Source organism: Schistocerca americana, chromosome 11 (assembly GCF_021461395.2).
Source record: "Schistocerca americana isolate TAMUIC-IGC-003095 chromosome 11, iqSchAmer2.1, whole genome shotgun sequence".
In the NCBI taxonomy this organism is placed as follows: Eukaryota; Metazoa; Arthropoda; class Insecta; order Orthoptera; family Acrididae; genus Schistocerca; species Schistocerca americana.
The window spans coordinates 172061668-172082108 of record NC_060129.1 but is presented as its reverse complement, the minus strand read 5'-3'; the positions used below and the strand labels follow the sequence as shown (position 1 = coordinate 172082108).

At 43.9% G+C, this 20441-nt stretch overlaps 1 protein-coding gene across 1 annotated transcript in view; it reads left to right on the top strand.

The window, feature by feature from the left end:
- LOC124553485 overlaps window positions 1-20441 on the top strand; it is a 65264-nt gene that overhangs the window by 29642 nt on the left and 15181 nt on the right. The window contains exon 3 of the mRNA XM_047127341.1: window positions 8528-8802. Coding sequence (XP_046983297.1) covers window positions 8528-8802 — 275 coding nt within the window. The remainder of the gene's footprint in view (window positions 1-8527; window positions 8803-20441) is intronic.

The following is a 20441-nucleotide window of genomic DNA, read 5'->3' as shown; positions in this document are numbered from 1 at the left end:
AATGTATTTAAATTTAGAAATTTCGTCATTAATTTCACTAGATTTTTCATGTGCTTTCACCAGAACGTAGTCACCAAGTTTAAATTTAGTTGTTTTGAGGCACTTATTATGCCTTTTCGATCTAACAGCCACTTTCATTTCATTCTCCTCCTAACTAGTTCTTTTTGCTCATGCAAGTTAATCCCTAAAACAGGTGGAAATTTCAAGATCTCTTCAATAACTCTTTTGCTTTTATGGTTCAACAGAATTTATTTGGGTGTAAACCCCATTGTCTCATGGTAGAGAGTGCTCATGGCGTTTTCAAAATCTGTCGCAAATCTGCCCCAGGCCTTGTGATTATGGTGGCAATATGTTCTACCTAATCTTCGTAATGCCCACACATACCTTTCGACAGGGTTACTTGCAGGGTGGTAGGTAAAAATATATTTCACTTGTATACCATGTTGTCTCATACCTTCTTTCCATATTTTAGAAATAAACTGAGGTCCATTATCAGATAGAACTGCTCTGGGTTTACCAATGGTGTTAAAATATTCATTCATTTTACTAAAGATTGCTTTTGCAGTAGCTTTTCTGATAGGGTAAAACTTAATAAATTTAGAGAAAACTCCTAAAAATACCACAATATAAGACCTACTTCCTTATGTTTTAGGCAGAGGACCATACAAATCTACTGATAACAATTCCAAGATGTCTTTTGGCACTGTGTTTTGCATATACCCTGGTTGGTCTGGTTAGCAACTTGTGCCCTATGACACACATCACAAGATTTAATTCTGTCAGCAATTTGCTCGGTGGCACCCACATTAATCACAATTACATCAGTTAATTTCTCAATACACTTTTTAGACCACAGTGCCCTAAGGCAAAATGGAAATAATCAATAACTTCATTTTCAAACTGCATAGCCCAATAAACTTTCCATTCCTGAGTACTTGCATCTTCCTCCTATACAATATTCCATTAAATATCTTATAAAATTTACTGATTTGTGGGAAGTTGGGGTTAATGAAATTTGTTTTAACAGATTTCCAGGCCGCATACTCTTACAAATCTGTTCAGTTCTTTTTCTACCTGGAACGTCTTTGATACATCTCATGTGAAACTTACCACCTTTATTACATTCTTTCAGTAGGTTATTCATATCCTCTGGCAATGGAGATGAAGCATCAGCCACACGACTTTCACTGCCTTTGATATACAAAATTTCATAATCAAACTGTTGTAAGTAAAGAGCTCATTAACTTAACCTGCCAGTAAACAATCGACAGTCTTTCAAAAAAGTTAAGGCTCTATGGTCAGTATGAATAACAGTTTTGTTCCCCATAAGTAATTTCTAAATTTCTTTAAGCCCCAAATTATGGTTAAAGCTTCTTTCTTTGAAATAGTGTTATTTTTTTCATATTTAGTTAGATCTCTACTAGCAAAAGCTATAGTTCTATGTTTTGCTTCCGCAAATTCTGTGCTTTCTTGAAAGATTTCAATACTAATTCCCTATGCGCTACTGTCTGTCATCATGTGGAATGATTCACTTAAAATAGGATGATGTAAAATAGTTTCTCTTATTAACTCAGTTTTCAAGTCTCTGAAGTCTTTCTGACATTCTGACGTCCAAATATATGCACTGTTTTTCTTTAGCAAACTGTTCAAGTATGGGCTATTAAAAGCTTACCCCTTCGCAAATTTGCGATAAAAACCACAAAGACCAAGAAATGCTTTCAGTTGTGTTCTGTTCTTAGGTGGAGAACACTTTTCAATTGCATTTAGCTTCTCTGGGTCCTTGCCAATCTCAGCTGTAGTTACGATGTGTCCTAAAAACTTAATCTCCTGTTTTACAAATTCACATTTCTTCAATTTCAAAGTCATTCCTCCTGCTTGAAGAGCAACGAGAGTTTTGTTCAATAGTTCACAATGTTCTTCCCGACTTTCAGTAGCAATCAACAAATCATCTATACAAACAGTTAATCTGGCACAAAGTTCTTTTTCTAACACAGTATCTAATGCTCTTATAAAAACTGAAACAGAAGTATTTAAACCAAAAGGTTCAACTTTATACTGATAGCATTTCCCTGCAAACACGAATGCTGTATGTCTCTGGGAATCTTTGTGTAATGATTATTTGCCAATATCCCGCAGTGAGGTCAAGACTAGTTAAGTACATTACATTATGGAATTTTTGCAACAGATCACCCACATTTTCTGGCCTGTCTACCTCTCTCCTGACAATCTTGTTCAGTGTTCATGCATGAACAACAACTTGCATGCCACTGTATTCCTTATTTACTATAATAAGTGGACTATTATATTTACTGTTGCTTCTTTCAATCACTCCCCATTCTAACATTCTGTGAATTTCGGCCTGTACCACTTCTTTCCTAGCTATTGGCACTGGATAGGGTCTTACACAGAATGGTTCATGTTCAGCTGCATCGATATGGTATTCAAAGTTCGTGACAACACCTGGATTATCAGAGAATACTTCCCTGTTGTTATTTAAAACAGCAAATAGTTCATCTCTCTGTTCACACAAGAGTTCTTAGATAGCATCAACAATTTCCTTAAAATTGTCAATTTTTTATTCATTCAGTATTAAATTTTTCACATGGTAGATTTCATATAAGTGGGACAAACCATCATTTTCAGATTCTATCTCTAGCATTATGGATTCTACATTAGCGCCATGTACAGTGTCATCTTCTGTAAATTTAATTTCTAATGTATTAGGCTCCCTATTAATTTTAACAATTCCATTACGACAATCTAAAAACACTTTTTCTTTGTCCAGTCAATCAATACCCGAAATCATCTCAGCACTTAATTCAGGTACCATAAAATGTCATGTTCAAATTTCTGTCCTTGCATTTTAAATTCAATCAGTACATTTTTCCAAATGGGTTTACTGGACTTGCCAGTAGCTCCTACAATCTTCACTCCACTCACAGACATTATTACTAACCCTGGCTTACTTGAAATATGTTCAAAAAATGATTCTGATACAGCACTAATTTGTGATCCTATACCCAAAAATACTTGCAACTCAATATTATAAACATTACTGGGGATAATGGTTTTGTTTAACAGTTCTAGAGTCTTTCACCTCCTGTTCTTCCCACAATAAATTATGTTCAACCATTATGTCCTTCCAGGAAATGTTACCTGCTTATTTCTGTTGTATACTGGGTGGCTTTTTAGGTTTCTTGATCTCTATATCTCTAGCGATCTTTAACAGTTCTCGTCCCTCTATGATTTCATCAGGTAGTTCTTCTGGTTCCTGCAATTCAAATTCTTTCATGAGATTAATTAAAGCATGCCCCAGCATAGCATCACCAGTGGCTCTTTCGGTTTTGCTTCACATTCTGGATTTTGTTTGGAAAGATTGTCACTCATTCTTTTGTATCGTCTTTCGGTAAATGTGTACTCACTTTCCTCTACCTCCGAGAATTCATTCTCATCTAAATCTATTCATTTCTAGTTTCTTGTCCATTTTAGTTAATATTATATTCATATATATTTCACTTTCAATCTTAGATAACTTTCTGCTATTTACTCTTTCAAATTGGCTGCAAGTTCGTGCAGCTGGACGTTTTATGCTCACTTTACTCTTGTAAAACACGTAATACTGCAAAGCTGTAAAATCAACAACGTCCTGTCATGGGGGGCCACATATAACATTAACTGCCTACTCGTGTGCTATCTACTCACTAAATTTGGTTTACTGTACCCTATCCATTTGCACACTGAGACTGTCACAGACCTTATGAAAGAGCCCTTCCAATCATTCTTCCTACTTGGAGACTTTAATGTCCTAAATATCTTGTGCAGATCAATCTCTACTTGTCCTCACCGTCGCGTTTCGGAGAGCTTTCTGATGTCTCACACGCTGCATATCCTCAACACAGGCACTCCCACTCCTTTCTGTGCTGCCACTGGGTCACTGTGAGCCAGCGACCTCTCTTTCTGCTCTCCAGGCTTCGCAGACCAGGTTCAGTGGGCAGTCACTGATGATCTTCACTCAGTGACCACGTCACAGTCTGTATTCATCTACTGGATGGAGCATTACCTGCACAGAAGCCACCAAAATTGTTGGTCAGTAGGGCTAACTGGATGCTTTTCGTCCATCTGGCTGTGTCTGAAGACTGCAACAGTGTCAACGAATGGGTGGACCACATCACACGATAGATCCATCACACCACTGACTTATCAATCCCAAGGTCCTGTTGCTTGTTGGACTGGTGTGTGTCGCTCAGCAATCCAGGACAGGCGTACAGTTAGCTCTTCAACTATTTAAGTACAGCCCAGCAACACACAATCTCACAGCCTTTCAGGTCACGAGAGCCAATACTTGACACATCATTAAGGAGAGCAAGAAAACGGCGTACCAAGCGTTTCTGGACTTTGTCAACCATTCCACTTCTTCTACAAAAGTACTGGAACCCATTATGAGGGTTTCTGGCAAACACAGTCGTCTACCAATAACACCAGTGCTGAAACAGAAGTGTCTCCAAACTACACCCAGAAACATCACTCAAACTCTGGCAGATCATTTTGCAGCGACTACTGCTGATGCCAGCCTTCACAAGCTGTGAAGGGAAGACCCTCGAGCGAATAGTTAACCGTCGTTTGGTCTGGCTGTTAGAAACCAGGCAACTGCTTAACCACTCTCAGTGTGGATTCTGGAGGTTTCGATCCACTGTTGTCAACCTGACTCTACTAGAGGTGGCTATTCAGCAGGCCTTACTATGTAGACAGCACTGTCTTGGCATATTCTCTGATATCGGTAAGGTGTACAACGCTATGTTTGTGGGCTTCAGTTTTAACTCCAAATTTTCGTGGTTGCCACACCTGTGAGACCTGAAAGCCAGAAACCAGAAGGCACAGTATTCTCGTGCAACTCCACGAATGGGGCTTTCATGGTCATCTCACCATCTTCATATGGTCCCTCATGTCTAAGCGCTTTTTTAGGTTTTGATTTCGTAACACGCTGTTGGAATGTTTTGAGCAAGGGAATGGTGTTCCTAGAGGAATGTTTTGAGTTTTAACCTCTTTTTTTTTTTAGCGATAAACAGTATCACATATACAGAAAGGAGTCCTGTACAGTGCTTCTTAACTGTGGACAATTTTGCTGTTTCATGTTCCTCCTCCAGAACTGCTACGGCGACCCACCAGTTGCACTTAGAGTGCGGAAGTTAGGGAGGTGGGCTGCAAAGACAGGTTTTCAGTTTTCTGCAGATAAGAATTTTAATTATTCTCATTGTAATTTTAATTTACCTGACTTGCATGTGAGGGATACAAGTCGACATCAATCAAGTTTCTGGGCCTCAGTTTGAACTCCAAATTTTCGTGGTTGCCACACCTGTGATACCTGAAAGCCAGAACCCAGAAGGCACTGAATACTGTAAAGTGCCTTGACCTAAGGTCTAGGGGATGAGACAGGGTGTGTCTGCTCCAGTTTTATAGGGCTCTTGTGTGTTCGTGGCTAGACTATGGATGCACAGTGCACAGGTCAACGAGGTCTTTTTACCTCAAGATTATTGACGCATAAGGATATTAGGATGCGCTTACAGAACCAGCCCCATACCCAGTCTCAGTGCTAAGGTTGGGAAACCGCCATTCACCATCTAGCGACACCTCCTCATGGTGAATCAGGCATGTAAGTTTCTTGTAGCTCCAACTTCACCTGCACACCATACCATTGCTCCTCCACCTCTGGAATGCCATTTCTCCATGAGCAACATGGACATATGGACACTAGGTAGGGCATGTGCTGTAGTCACTTGGTGTGGAACAAGTGCAACCCCAAATGCAGTGTTTTAACAGTCTGCTACCCTGACTACTGTAGAGGTCCAGAGTAACTTTAGATTTAGTGTAGTATAGCAGATGTAGCACTCCAAAGGACTTTTTTAATGGTCACCAAACCATTATAACTGTCTTTATGGATGGGTCGAAACAGGGGGACACTGTTGGTTGCACTATTGTTTTCTCTGTTTGTATACTCAATGTCTGACTGCCTTGCAAGTTTTTTGTCTTTGATGCAGATTGACATGCAACCTTGCAGGCACTGTAGCAGACGAGATGTGCTTAAAGTGCTAAATTCCTTGTCTTGTCTGATTCGCTGAGTGTTCTTCACTCTCTACAGCGTTTGTACCCAGTAGCTAAAGTAGTGCACAATATCCAGGACGTCCTCCTCCTACTACAACGGCAGGGGAAGGAGAAGTCAGTCTGCTGAGTGCCAGGGCATGTGGATATTGCTGGAAACGAAAGGGCAGGTCTAGCAAGCAGGGAGGCGTGCCGCGCTGCTGAGTTGGCGCGGTGTGCCATCCACCTGCCTGCTGTCTCCTGGCTTTTGGGTCGGTGGGAGGATGAGCGGCTCCCCAGTCGTCTTCACACAGGCCACAGCCCTGTGACACATGGCTTCTTGCTCCGGTGAGAACTCAGTCCATTGTGTAGTACTTGTGGCATACAGATCATAGTGTGCCAGATTTTATCACACTGTGTTTTATTCTTCGACCAGTGGGCAGCGACTGATTTGCTGATAGATCTGCCCTCCGTTTTAATTAACGTTCAAACGAATGTGATGAGAGTCTTATGGTTTTGTAATTTGTCCACTATGTTTCCGAAAATTTTAGGGAGATGATTTTAACGTATTAATTGTGTGCCCAGCTAACCCATCTTTTTCGTATGTGGTCAGCCAATCAGATTTCTTAGAGTCTCTTTTTTTAGCTCACCTGTCCTTTTATTTCCGTTTTAATCCCAGATATAGCACCTTCCACCCTTTATCCGTTGTCTTAACTGGTGCGAGACAGAGTGCTTGTGTGGTCAACGCGAGTGAGGTGGGAGAGAGAGGATGAGCGTCACTTTAAAGGTTTCCTCCTCACTGTGTGATACCATTTTCTTAGTTTTATCCACATATGTTTCTTTTAATGTGAGTAAGGGTGCTGATAATCTCGCTGTTGACCGACTGTAAGCTCCAGACACACACACACACACACACACACACACACACACACACACACACAAACACACAATCACACACACACGCACACCTGCAGCAGTTACTGAGATTAGCGTTCACATGTAGACAGGTAAACGTGCCATGGTAATCGCATGGTTTTCACTCAGGCAAGGACTTTAATTTATCAAAGCTCAGGAAGTTTGCACTAAAAATTTACAGATGATATACAAAAACCTATTTCGTGAACCTGTCTCTCTCTTAGTGGAAATTGCGCCAAAATCTCTACAGTAGAGCCTGAGATTAGGCTTCGCTTCAGAATCCAAAATACGGCTAGAGACTATAAAAAATAATACTTGTTGTTAACACTCTTGGGCGAGACACGGCAGGTCGCAACTCGTCGCTCCAAGCAGCAGTCAGATTCTTTACTCATTAACTTCGGCCTAAATCCTTTCATTATCAAATATTTTTTAATGTGGTCATATGTTGGTGACCACAATATTTGAATGTGAGCAACTCTTGCGAAAGGATTTCATTCCAGACTGCTCGGCCGGTTGAGGAAACACGCTTTCATTTGTATTTTTTACGTCCAGCACGCTACCAGCCTTCGATACATAACCAGCTTATTGCGCTCAAACAAGCAGAGCTGCTTTACGATTTGCACCATGGCAAATACTCTCATAATGTTTTTCGTTGTTTGCCCTCTCTGTGCACCTTCGTACATTCATACACGCGCCACTAAACGCTCCTTTACAGTGTAACTGTTTCAACACGAATTCACAACTGAAATGGTGCTGCAGTGAAACAAAAGAGTATAGTAATTACACCAACGCTTTTCGTCAGCTTCAAAGGAGGGATACCAAGCAAACGAATGTATGTCCTCAATGATTGCACAAAGTCACCCACCATGTTAACCGAGAGCACAAATGCGCTGCTTCCTGGACTAGGGTAGGCGCGCCGGCCCCAGATCGAATCCGCCTGGTGGATTACCGACGAGCGTCGGTGTGCCAGCCAGCCTGGATGTGGTTTTTAGGCGGTTTTCCACATCCCACTAGGTGAATACCGGGCGGTCCCCACGTCCCGTCTCCATTACACGACTCACAGACATCTGAACACGTTCACACTATTCCACTGCTTTCACTAGACGCAGACAGCTGGGTCTACACTAATTCCATCTTGGGGGGGGGGGGCGAGGTTATGGGGTGGGGATAGGAAGGGGATCTGGATGCCCTCTACACTAACAATGGCAAATCCATAGTAACAACGCCGACCCTGCGTTGACGTGGGAAAAAGGCGCAAGGAAATGATGAAGAGTTACTGTAGATAGTCAAGAGGGTTTGGGGGACTTCCTGGATACTCTGTAGATGAAAACGAATTGCGTACTCTTCTCTCGATTCAACTCTGGTATATATCTTTCCAAATACAAAAAATTTTGTTGACATTATTTATCATCGATGATGTAGTTAAAATACACCTGGTCTTGTGATCCAGAGGAGCCTCTGGGATCAGATGTGTACATCTGCTTCTGCATACATTTGGTGTGTGAGCACCACTCAACTCGCAGTGAATCTTTTGCAGATGAGGAGTGGCAGAGGGAGGACAGAAGCAACGCCATGGTCTCCGTGGACACTGACTGCGTGCAGCTGTTGGCGAACGCCCTCGACCACCCCACGTGTCCGCTGGAAGACCTGCCACCGGAAACCAAAAACCTGCGCGAGCGGTGCCGCGTGCAGCTGTGGGACGACGTGGTGCAGAGGTCGCCCCACATACCCGTCACCAGCTACCTGGCCTACACGCAGAGGGCAAACGTCAACCTCTGCCTGGTGGCCTGGATGACAGCCAACTCGTTCGGCGTTTGTCAGGACGTCCCGTTTAGTATGCTACAATCCGTACATGATGCTCGCTGCTATTTCGACAGCCCTGGCGATCAGTCCTGCCTGCAGTCGAACGCTACAGACGCCATCTGCTCTGTTTCCAGAGCAGTCCTGTTGCTGATGTGTGGCGATTTGTCTTTCCATAAGTCTTTCGATTTATGCGGCGTCAGTTTCTACACAAACGGATCGCACTTCACGACGTACTATTTAACGTGGGAAAGAGAGTTCTACAAAGGGTATGTGAGGCCAACAGAAAGGGCTCTTAAGTACAAAGACAGCTTGAACAGTGCCACCTTGAAATACAAAGATTTCAAAATCGACAGCTTAAAACCTTTAGAAATGTCATTTATAGCCTTAAATATTATTTTCCGCTTTTTGACCACTGTTGTATACATGTACCTGCCCCAGTTACGTAATGTCCCGGGAAAGATATTCTTGTCCATTCAGATCACGGGTATAACGCAGATCTTGTGTTCTGAGGTCATTTATCGTATGACAGGTGTCCCCGACCTATCTACGATGGTCCACATTGATAGTGCCCTCACTCTTCTAAGATGTATCTGGCTAAACTTATTCTGCTACCAAATGTACGCGTGTGTCCGTCATCTTAGGCTCCCTGACGACCTGCCACCTGCTGAAGCCAGAAGGGTATTCCGTGGTCAAGCGCTGTACGCACTGATACCGTGGAGTGTGGTATGCATAGCAACTATTGCTTTCGAAAAGATGAGCAAATATTACCTGATGCACAGTCGGATAATATTCCTTGCGGGGATTTCTCTATCGATAACTTTCAATTTGGTTTGTCTTGGGTCGGTGGGATACATGTACTTACATGCTCGGAACTCCATGCGGCAACTCAAAATTTTTAGTAACGATAAATTTGCCTCTAAGAAACAATATGTTTTTATGTCAGTTAAGGGTGTTATATTGAGCGGGATAGGTATAATTATTAGAATTGGGTTCCACCAGGCACAAGGCATAGCGCAGTTTGTGTACTACGTACACATAGCCACGATGGTGCAGGGACCACTGCAGTTCGTTTTCTTCATTTGTAATGGAACGACGCTGCCTCTGCTCAGGAACAGAGTGCTGTCGTGGTGGAATCCGGATATCATCCGCCCAGGACAGGAGCTCTGTTCAACAGCTGAGAGAAATCTGGAAAGGAGGAGAAATGAACGGTCTCTCCTTGCGCAATCCTCGTTGTAAGTTACATGGATATTGTTTCCAAAGGGCTGTCTCGACTGTAGGCAGGACTGAAGCCAGTGACCAGTCATAATGATTGAATCCAGCTGACAACACAAAATTAACTCCTACTGCTAACGCAAAACCTTTGTATTTTTCTCACTTGTTCTAAATTATTCTACATGTCTGTGTTTGTCTAGTTAATTTAATGAATTGACTTTAAGTAACTACTATTAAAATGTAATTTGCTACAAGATAATAAGAATTTCTTGCTCTATTTCTTCCAACCCACCCTGTGATAACATGTTAACTTGGTCTCCGAAATTTTCACAAAAATATTTTGTTACCCATAGCATATGATAAAAACGAAAATACTGCAAGAATTTCTTGCATATGAAAAAAATATTTCAACCACTGGGCAGTGAAGGGAACAGAATATACTCTTGCAATGTCTTTACAGGAATGTTTGCCTTTCCCATTTATTCCTACAAAGCTTCAAAAAGATGTCTACGTTACCCTTCTTATCTTGCAAATAACTGCAGAACTGTGCTTCGTCTTTTGTCTCACACTAGATCGCTCAACCCAAAATTCTGTCTCCGACTAGTACTAGGAATTTTTTAATGACAATTTACATGACTTTCACCTCTGGCAATGCATTGTGTATCTGAAAATTATTCCCTTGTACCATATTTAACTTCAGCTTGATACAGAATTTTTTTGCGAATTTATTTACTTATCTACATTGTTCCATGACAGTATTTATTTTTTGGAAATATGCAAGTCTTAAATAAGAATTGTATGTGTGTATTACGTGTATGTTCAGTACTGTGCCAAGAAAAATTAGTATCAGTGTCAAACCAGAGGAGCAGGAAGATGGAGATAACTCAACTGTGTGGAAGAACATGTAATGGTGTTCGTAGCGCTGATTAGTGTTCTGATTGGTCAGAGGGGTACAAAATGTTATAGTATGAGACAGTAACAAACAAGTGTCGTTGTGACATGTTGTTTGAAGTGAATGCATAGTGTTAAAGGACAATTGCACAGGACACAGGAATAAGAGCAGTTGTTGTACAGGATGTTGACATACTGATTGAGAAATACAGTAAGGTATTAAAGAAAACGTTAAAAATTAATGTATATACTGTGTAGCACTTGTAAAGAAGAAACCATGTTGCTTAAAAGTGTATTTTTACAATTAATATAGTGGAAGGGAAAAAAATTTGTCAAAAGTTAATGTGAAAGAACATATGTCTGGCAAGAGTTAAACTGTAAGGACGTAGTACCTCGAATTTAGTGTGATTTGTAATCAACAGATGATGGCCAATTTGTTCGAATAAAAACAGAGTGAGCGAACAGTGCAAATGGAACCGATCCCTGTGTGAATTTAATATACACTCCTACTGAGCATCACTGCCACAGACGGTATTACATAGAGTCATTTTTTCAGAAAGTGTCAAATTACAGCGAACCTTAACGGTGAATTTCGTGGAGGAGGGATTTCTATTTTGGATGTAGAGGAACTAGAGATTGCAGCATCCCTCGCCATCTTCGTATGACACGAGGTAGGTGTGACGTGCAGCTCAGCCTACCTACATACCTATTTGATCACATACACACTCACTCACTTTCAAACAAACACACACACACACACACACACACACACAGGTGCGCGCGCGCGAGCACGCTGCAGAACCGAAACAAAGTGATGAACTCTTTCCGTCGTTTCTTCGGAACTCCCGCCGCGTCGCGAAAACACAATCGCAGTTTGCCCCGCGTCAGCCAGCCGGAGTGGCCGAGCGGTTCTAGGCGCTCCAGTCTCGAACCGCGAGACCGCTACGATCGCAGATTCGTATCCTGCCTGGGGCATGGATGTGTCTAATGTCCTTAGGTTAGTTAGGTTTAAGTAGTTCTAAGTTCTAGGTGAGTGATGACCTCAGATGTTAAGTCCCATAGTGCTCAGAGCCAATTTTTTTAATTTTTTTTTTTTTTTTGCCTCGCATTAAACACATCACGTGACGCTCTACTCCGCGTGTTTAGTTGCAAGCAGTTTACTGGCAGACCCGGATAAATTTTGCTACACTAGTAAAACCGCTCTAAATGTGACGTCGTCATCTTCGCTTTGATCAGCGAGGCATAGTTAAGCTTCACCAATCTAAGTCCAGCACCGGCAATTACCAGCACTGTTAGTACACTGAGGAGCCAAATAAACCTGTATACCTGCCTAACATCGTGTAGCGCCCCGCGAGTACGCAGAAGTGCCGCAACGCGACGTGGCATGGACTCGACTAATGTCTGAAGTAGTGCTGGAGGGAACTGAGACCATGAATCATGCAGGGCTGTCCATACATCCGTGAGAGTACGAGGGGTGGAGATCTCTTCTGAACAGCACATTACATCCCAGATCTGCTCAATAATGTTCATATCTGGGGAGTTTGGTGGCCAGCGAAAGCGTTTAAACTCAGAAAAGTGTTTCTGGAGCCACTCTGTAGCAATTCTGGACGTGTGGGGTGTCACATTGTCCTGCTGGATTTACCAAAGTCCGTCGAAATGCACGATGGACATGAATGGATGCAGGTGATCGGCCAGGATAGTTGCATACGTGTCAGCTGTCAGAGTCGTATCTAGATGTATCAGGGGTCCCGTATCACTCTAGCTGCACTCCATTACGGAGCCTCCACCAGCTTGAACAGTCCCCTGTTCACGTGCAGGGTCCATGGATTCATGAAGTTGTCTCGGTACCGATTCACGTTCAACCGCTCGATACAATATGAAACGAGACGCGTCGGACCAGACAAAATGTTTCCAGCCATCAGCAGCCCAATGTCGGTGCTGACGCCCAGGCGAGGCGTAAAGCTCTGTGTCGTGCAGTTATCAAGGGTACAGGAGTGGGCGTTCGGATCAGAGAGCCCATATCGATTATGTTTCGTTGAATGGTTCACACACTGAAACTTGTTGATGGCGCAGCATTGAAATCTGCAGCAATTTGCGGAACGGTTGCACTTCTGTCACGTTGAACGATTCTCTTCAGTCGTCGTTGGTCCTGTTCTTGCAGGATCTTTTTCCGGCCGCTGCGGTGTCGGTGATTTGATGTTTCATCGGATTCCTGATATTCACAGTACACTCGCGAAATCGTCGTACGGGAAAGTCCCCAGTTCATCGTTACCTCGGAAATGCTGTTTTTTTTTCCTTGGCGTTTCAGTGTAGTAACGTTACTACTATCGAGTAAGGTTCCAAAGATGAGACCGCAGGACTGGGGAGATAACCATCTAAGTTGAATAAATGACCTTGAATTGGCTGCATGCAATATAAAATTCAAAGCCAGCAGGAAAACGGTGACTTGGAAAACATCACTCTCAGATCTGCACGGGAAAAGTTCAGTTTATATATGTGAATTCAGCCTAGCCACGCCAGTCACTTTCTACCTAACCGCTGGTTCCAGCTACTTAACATGTCCAAGTTTCCTCTGAGCTCACCGACAATAACGCTCCTGTCTACAGGAAACCATACAGGCTTCCAGAACACCTACAGCCAATAACGGAAGAATTTCTCCATCAGAAATTGTCTGAGGGGACTATTGAAGAGGTGTAGATGCTTTAAGTGTTCCCAAAAAAGTTGTCGGATGGCACAAGAATGTACAGATTATGCTGTGACTACAGATACCTCAACACAAGGACTATCACTGGTGCACGTCCAACATTGAATGCAAAAGAAATTTTGGACAACATGGGTCAGTGTAAATACATTTTTGCGATGGACTTAAGAGCGGTCCAGAACATCCACACAGGGAACAACAGGGCCGCGCGGGGTAGCCGCACCGTCTAGCGCTCCTTGTCACAATTCGCGCGGCTCCCCCCGTCAGAGGTTCGAGTCCTCCCCCGGACATGGGAGTGTTTGTTGTCCTTAACGTAAGTTAGATTAAGTAGTGTGTAAGCCTAGGGACGGATGACCTCAGCAGTTTAGTCCCATAGGAACTTACCACAAATTTCCAGATTTTCCAAATCACAGGGAAGTATGTCAGAGGCAATAGACGCCCAGCACACGGGAACACACTTTCTAATACTTTGACGTAACTCCGTTAATCGTGGAGGATCACTCCCTCCAGAAGACCGATGTAGTAATCATGTCAAACACAAACTACGCCTCAGTGGGACCCGCGACTTAGCACATCCATCCCAAGAGAATTGACAGCCGACTTGCCGATTTCGCGAGCTCTGAACTTCTCCAGGATAACATCCAGCACACAGCCCATTCAGCCTGTCGGAATAAGCAGCCGACTGGAAACCACATCACTGGCCACTCCCTGCTGCTGCTTGCTGGCTCTCCTGTAAGGTGATTCCTTCTGGCAGGACGTTCAGAACCTTACCTGCAGCGGCGGTCGTGTGGGAATTACCCTCCCAGTAAGCCCATCAAGTAGGCTACCACTGACCCGTCTAAGACAATTGGCGAAAATCCCCTCCAACATGCAGCAATAAATTGGTTCAAACGACGAGAAAGGCGAATAAGCTGGCACACATGGATAGCCACAAATGATTGTGTGCACCTAGAGTCTAGAAACATTAATATTTTGAACCAGTACACATACGCAGCTCAAAAAAAAGGTTTACATCACCTAGGTTCCGAGATTTCCGGAACCTGTACAGAAAATTGGAATACAGATCAACATAAACATCATTAGCGCCCTTTCTATTGCTCATGAAAATCACATATTGCATGTTGTACCACCATACATCGAGACCTTCAGAGGTGGTTGTCCAGATTGCTGTACACACCGGTACCTCTAATACCCGGAAAAACGTCCTCTTACATTGACGCATGCCTGTATTCGTCGTGGCATACTATCCACAAGTTCTTCAAGGCACTGCAGGTTCAGACTGTCCCACTCCTCAACGGCGATTCGACGTTGGTCCCTCAGAGTGGTTGGTGGGTCACGTCATCCATAAACAACCCTTTTCAATCTGTCCCAGACATGTGAGACCTTATCTTTTTTCGGCGAATCGAATGTTCAAAGAACTTACAGGTTTGCTGCCTGGTGACGTCGTCGACCACAGCCGATATTTCGACAGGAGCACACCCTGCCAATCTCGACGCACAACTGCAAGGAGGAAGCAATGTGCAAGGGAATTTAATACCTCGGTTCACAGGGGAGAAACAACGAAGATACCACACACGAACAAGCCGGCCGGTGTGGCCGAAAGGTTCTAGGCACTTCAGTCTGGAACCACGCGACCGGTACGGTCGCAGGTTCGAATCCTGCCTCGGGCATGGAGGTGTGTGATGTCCTTAGGTTAGTTAGGTTTAAGTAGTTCTAAGTTCTAGGGGACTGATGACCTCAGATGTTAAGTCCCATAGTGCTCAGAGCCATTTGAACCATTTTTTTTTTTTTTTTTTTTTTTTGATGATGTGATCCTGAAGGAAGTCATTCACAAGATCTGTACGATGGGGTCGCAGATGTAGTCCAGGAAGACGAATGCCTCGCCAATATGCTGCCAATATGTTTGCACTATCGGTTGGAGGATGACATTCACGTATCGTACAGACGTTACGGCGCCTTCCATGACCACCATCGGCGTACGTCGGCCCCACATAATGCCACCCCAAAACACCTGGGACCCTCCACCTTGATGCACTCTTTGGACAGTGTGTCAAAGGCGTTCAGCCTGACTGGGTTGCCTCCAAACACCTCTAAGATGATTGTCTGGTTGAAGGCATAGGCGACACTCATCAGCGAAGAAAACGTGATGCCAGTCGTGAGCGGTCCATTCGGCGTCTTGTCGGGCCCATCTGTACCGCGCTGCATGGTGTCGTGGTTGCAAATATGTGCCTCGACATGGATGTCGAGAGTGAAGTTGCGCATCATGCAGCCTATTGCGCACAGCTTGAGTCGTAACACGACGTCCTGTGGCTGCACGAAAAACATTATTCAACATGGTGGCACGCCTGTCAGGGTTCCTCCGAACCATAATCCGTCGTTAGTGGTCATCCACTGCAGTAGTAGACCTGGGGCGGCCTGAGCGAGGCATGTCATCGACACTTCCTGTCTCTCTCTATCTCCTAACAACATAGCTTTGGTTCACTCCGAAAAAAAAAAAAAAAATGGTTCAAATGGCTGTGAGCACTATGGGACTTAACTTCAACGGTCATCAGTCCCCTAGAACTACTTAAACCTAACTAACCTAAGGACAGCACACAACACCCAGTCATCACGAGGCAGAGAAAATCTCTGACCCCGCCGGGAATCGAACCCGGGAACCCGGGCGTGGGAAGCGAGAACGCTACCGCACGACCACGAGCTGCGGAGGGTTCACTCCGAGACTCCTCGACACTTCCCGTGTTGAGAGTCCCTCCTGGCACAAAGTAACAATGCGGACGCGTTGGCCCCGCGGTATTGACTGTCTAGGCGCGGTTGAACTCAGACAACGCGAGCCTTCCTGGTGGAATGACTGTAACTGATCCGCTGTGGGACCCCCTCCGTCTAATACGCGCTGCTCATGCACGGTTGTTTACATCTTTGGGCGGGTTTAGTGATATCTCTGAACTGTCAAAGGGACTGTGTCTGTGATAGAATATCCACAGTCAAGGTCTCACTTCAGGAGTTCTGGGAACCGGAGTGAAGCAATACTTTTTTTATGTGTGTATTAAAAACTTTCCTATTATACTGAACAAAACGAAACTATTTTAGGAGCGCTCTGGCAGAGAAAACACTTAACTGCTGTTATACTCTGTGGAAAAAGATTAGTGCACCCATTTAGAGGTTTCCAGTTCACTCACGATTTATTGCTGGCACTGTGCAAATGGAGTACATGAAATTGTTACGTTTACAGATCAGTAGCACCAGCGGTTCTGATGTAGCACGTATCGGCCTCTGCTGAAACACACGTATTAGTATACGGCGTAGCTTCCACAGGTGGTAATGCAGGCACTGACTCTGGTATCCAGTCGATCGCACATATGTAGAATACTGCGATACATTATGCCATCCCTGCTGGACCGGTTCACACAGTTGTGTAAGAGTTGTTGGTTGTCGAGTCGCACAAGTCACTTCTCGTCCCATCGTATCCCACATTTGCTCGGTTGCAGACAACTCCAGGGACATTGCTCGCCAGGTAGTTTGCTGCACATCTTGCAGAGCACGTTGAGTTCCACAGGCAGCGTGTGGGGGAGGATTGTCCTGTTGGAACAACACATTACCTTCCTGTTACAAGAGCGGCATTGAACAGGTGTAACAATATTCTGCACATATCAGGTGCATGTTAAAGTCCCGTCCAGAAGCAGCAAAAATGAAAGGGAGCTGTAGTGGCTGGGACCAGTGTGTCTCGTCTACGAGACAGCGCTTACCAGGTCTGCGACGTACGAGCAAACTACCATCACTTGCGTGGAGGCAGAATCTGCTTTCGTCGCTGAAGACCACGGTACGCCAATCCAAGTGATCCTCTGATGACGCCAGTCGAGTGGTCCACGGCCATGCTGCGGCGTGAGGGGGACACAGGCTACAGCTTCGCCTGCCCACAGCATCACTCCTAATAACAGGTTCGCAAAAGTTCGCGTGGACGCGTCTGGGCTCAGAGTCCCTCTCACCTGTGCTGTGCTGGCTGTACAACCTACCAGTGCTGCCCTGACAATACAGAGACATGGGCTGGTGTCTCTGCTACTTGGGCGTCCAGAACCTCGTCTATGCTCTTGAGAATGTTCACGTGACCACTGGTACCAGCGTCATTGCACAAATGACACAGCAGCGCCCTCTTGAGTGGCAGTTGTCCGAAAGGACCATCCCGCCACAGTTTTACCGTGGCATGGTTGCCTGCTTGCTTCAGACCTGAGCCTTCATGGCATATATCGTCGTCGGATCAAAATAGACGTCGTCTTTCCAGATGTAAAAGTTTTGTTTTGATAATGTTCCTATTGGGTCTTTAGCATATATTTCACTCAGAGAAACTTGCTGCCAACTGCATTGTGCGCATCATATGCCGCTCTTGTTATGTGCAAGACTGTGTTGTTCATTGTCAGGACACTACAGATTAGGACAGTTAGAGTTAGTGACGGGAAGTGAGGCTCACCGGCTCTTGGCTGCTGAGGTAAGGATGTAACTCAGGGCTGAGGGCACGGGTTCATGAGCAGGGCATGGGAAGTCTAGATTGTCCTGTTCCCAACGCGCAACAACAACGTGCAACACACCAAAATGAGACAACAAACTACACTTGCAACAAAGCCGAGCAAGGCGAGAGGAAACTAACTAGCCAACAAGGCTGACAGAAATACTAAACGTACCCACAAACGTTACACCCGACATTCAAAATGGCCACACGTCTACATCCTGTGAAGCACCTTTAAGGGAACAGCTTTCCACGACTGACGCCTCTGACTCTCGTGATTGAGCAGCTTCTCATGTGGTTACATCCAGACGCAGGTCTCCAGCAAGCAAAGCATCTGACGGCATCCTAACAAAGTTTGAAACAAACTACCATTAATCAACAATAATTACTCTAGAAAATGTAGACAGCAATGAAATCGTCAAAGCACTGCACAATCCACTAAGATAAAGCAATCTACTTCATTTTGTTCTGGACTTAAAATTCCGAAAAAAACAGTGCCGAGGTTAACACACACCACTCAGACAAAAAGATTGATACTACGTACTGACCTGAAGCAACTGCAACACCAAACAAACCGTGTGTCAGACTGCGAGCGGAAGAGGAACTGCGTGGATCCACTCTCATGGTTGACCGTTATATAGTTGTATGACTACTCATGTCAAAACTGTCATATCCCATAACCAAATACTAACAAATTGATGAATCTAGCAAATCTCAGTTAACTAAAAGGTAGAACCGAGAGCACTGCTATGACTAAGGTTACATCAGTGCTAGCCACATCTGATTACTGTATTTGTACAGGGTGTACATCAAGTCTGGGAACATTTTCAATTATTTATTGCACAAGAACCAAACATCGTACAGATCCCATATATACTGCATTTTGAAGAGAAACCCTGAAAGATTTCTCCTGTATACCGCCACAGCGTAGTTTGGTTGTTGTTATGGTCTTCAGTCCTGAGACTGGTTTGGTGCAGCTCTCCATGCTACTCTATCCTGTGCAAGCTTCTTCATCTCCCAGAACCTACTGCAACCTACATCTTTCTGAATCTGCTTAGTGTATTCATCTCTTGGCCTCCCTCTACGATTTTTAGGCTCCATGCTGCCCTCCAATGCTAAATTGGTGATCCCTTGATGCCTCAGAACATGTCCTATCAACCGATCCCTTCTTCTAGTCAAGTTGTGCCACAAACTCCTCTTCTCCCCAATTCTGTTCAATACCTCCTCATTAGTTATGTGATCTACCCATCTAATCTTGAGCATTCTTCTGTAGCACGACATCTCAAAAGCTTCTATTCTCTTCTTGTCCAAACTATTTATCATCCATGTTTCACTTCCATACATGGCTACTCTTCATACAAATACTTCCAGAACCGACTTCCTGACACTTAAATATATACTCGATGTTAACAAATTTCTCTTCTTCAGTAACGCTTTCCTTGCCATTGCCAGTCTACATTTTATATGTACTTCGATCATCATCATTTATTTTGCTCCCCAAACAGCAAAACTCCTTTACTACTTTGTGTGTCTCATTTCCTAATCTAATTCCCTCAGCATCACCCGACTTAATTCGACTACATTCCATTATCCTCGTTTTGTTTTAGTTGATGTTCATCTTATATCCTCCATTCAAGACACTATCCATTCCGTTCAACTACTCTTCCAAGTCCTTTGCTGTCCCTGACAGAATTACAATGTCATCGGCGAACCTCAAAGTTTTTATTTCTTCTCCATGGATTTTAATACCTACTCCGAATTTTTCTTTTGTTTTCTTCACTGCTTGCTCAATATACAGATTGAACAACATCAGGGAGAGGCTACAACCCTGTCTCACTCCCTTCCCAACCACTGCTTCCCTTTCATACCCCTCGACTCTTACAACTGCCATCTGGTTTCTGTACAAATTGTAAATAGCCTTTCGCTCCCTGTATTTTACTCCTGCCACCTTCAAAATTTGAAAGAGAGTGTTCCAGTCAACATTGTCAAATGCTTTCTCTAAGTCTACAAATGCTAGAAACGTAGGTTTGCCTTTCCTTAATCTATCTCCTAAGATAAGTCATACGGTCAGTATTGCCCCACGTGTTCCACTATTTCTACGGAATACAAACTGATCTTCCCCGAGGTTGGTTTCTACTAGTTTTTCCATTCGTCTGTAAAGAATTCGCGTTAATATTTTGCAGCCGTGACTTATTAAACTGATAGTTCGATAATTTTCGCATCTGTCAACACCTGCTTTCTTTGGGATTGGAATTATTATGTTCTTCTTGAAGTCTGAGGGTATTTCGCCTGTCTGATATATCTTGCTCACCAGATAGTAGAGTTTTGTCAGGACTGCCTCTCCCA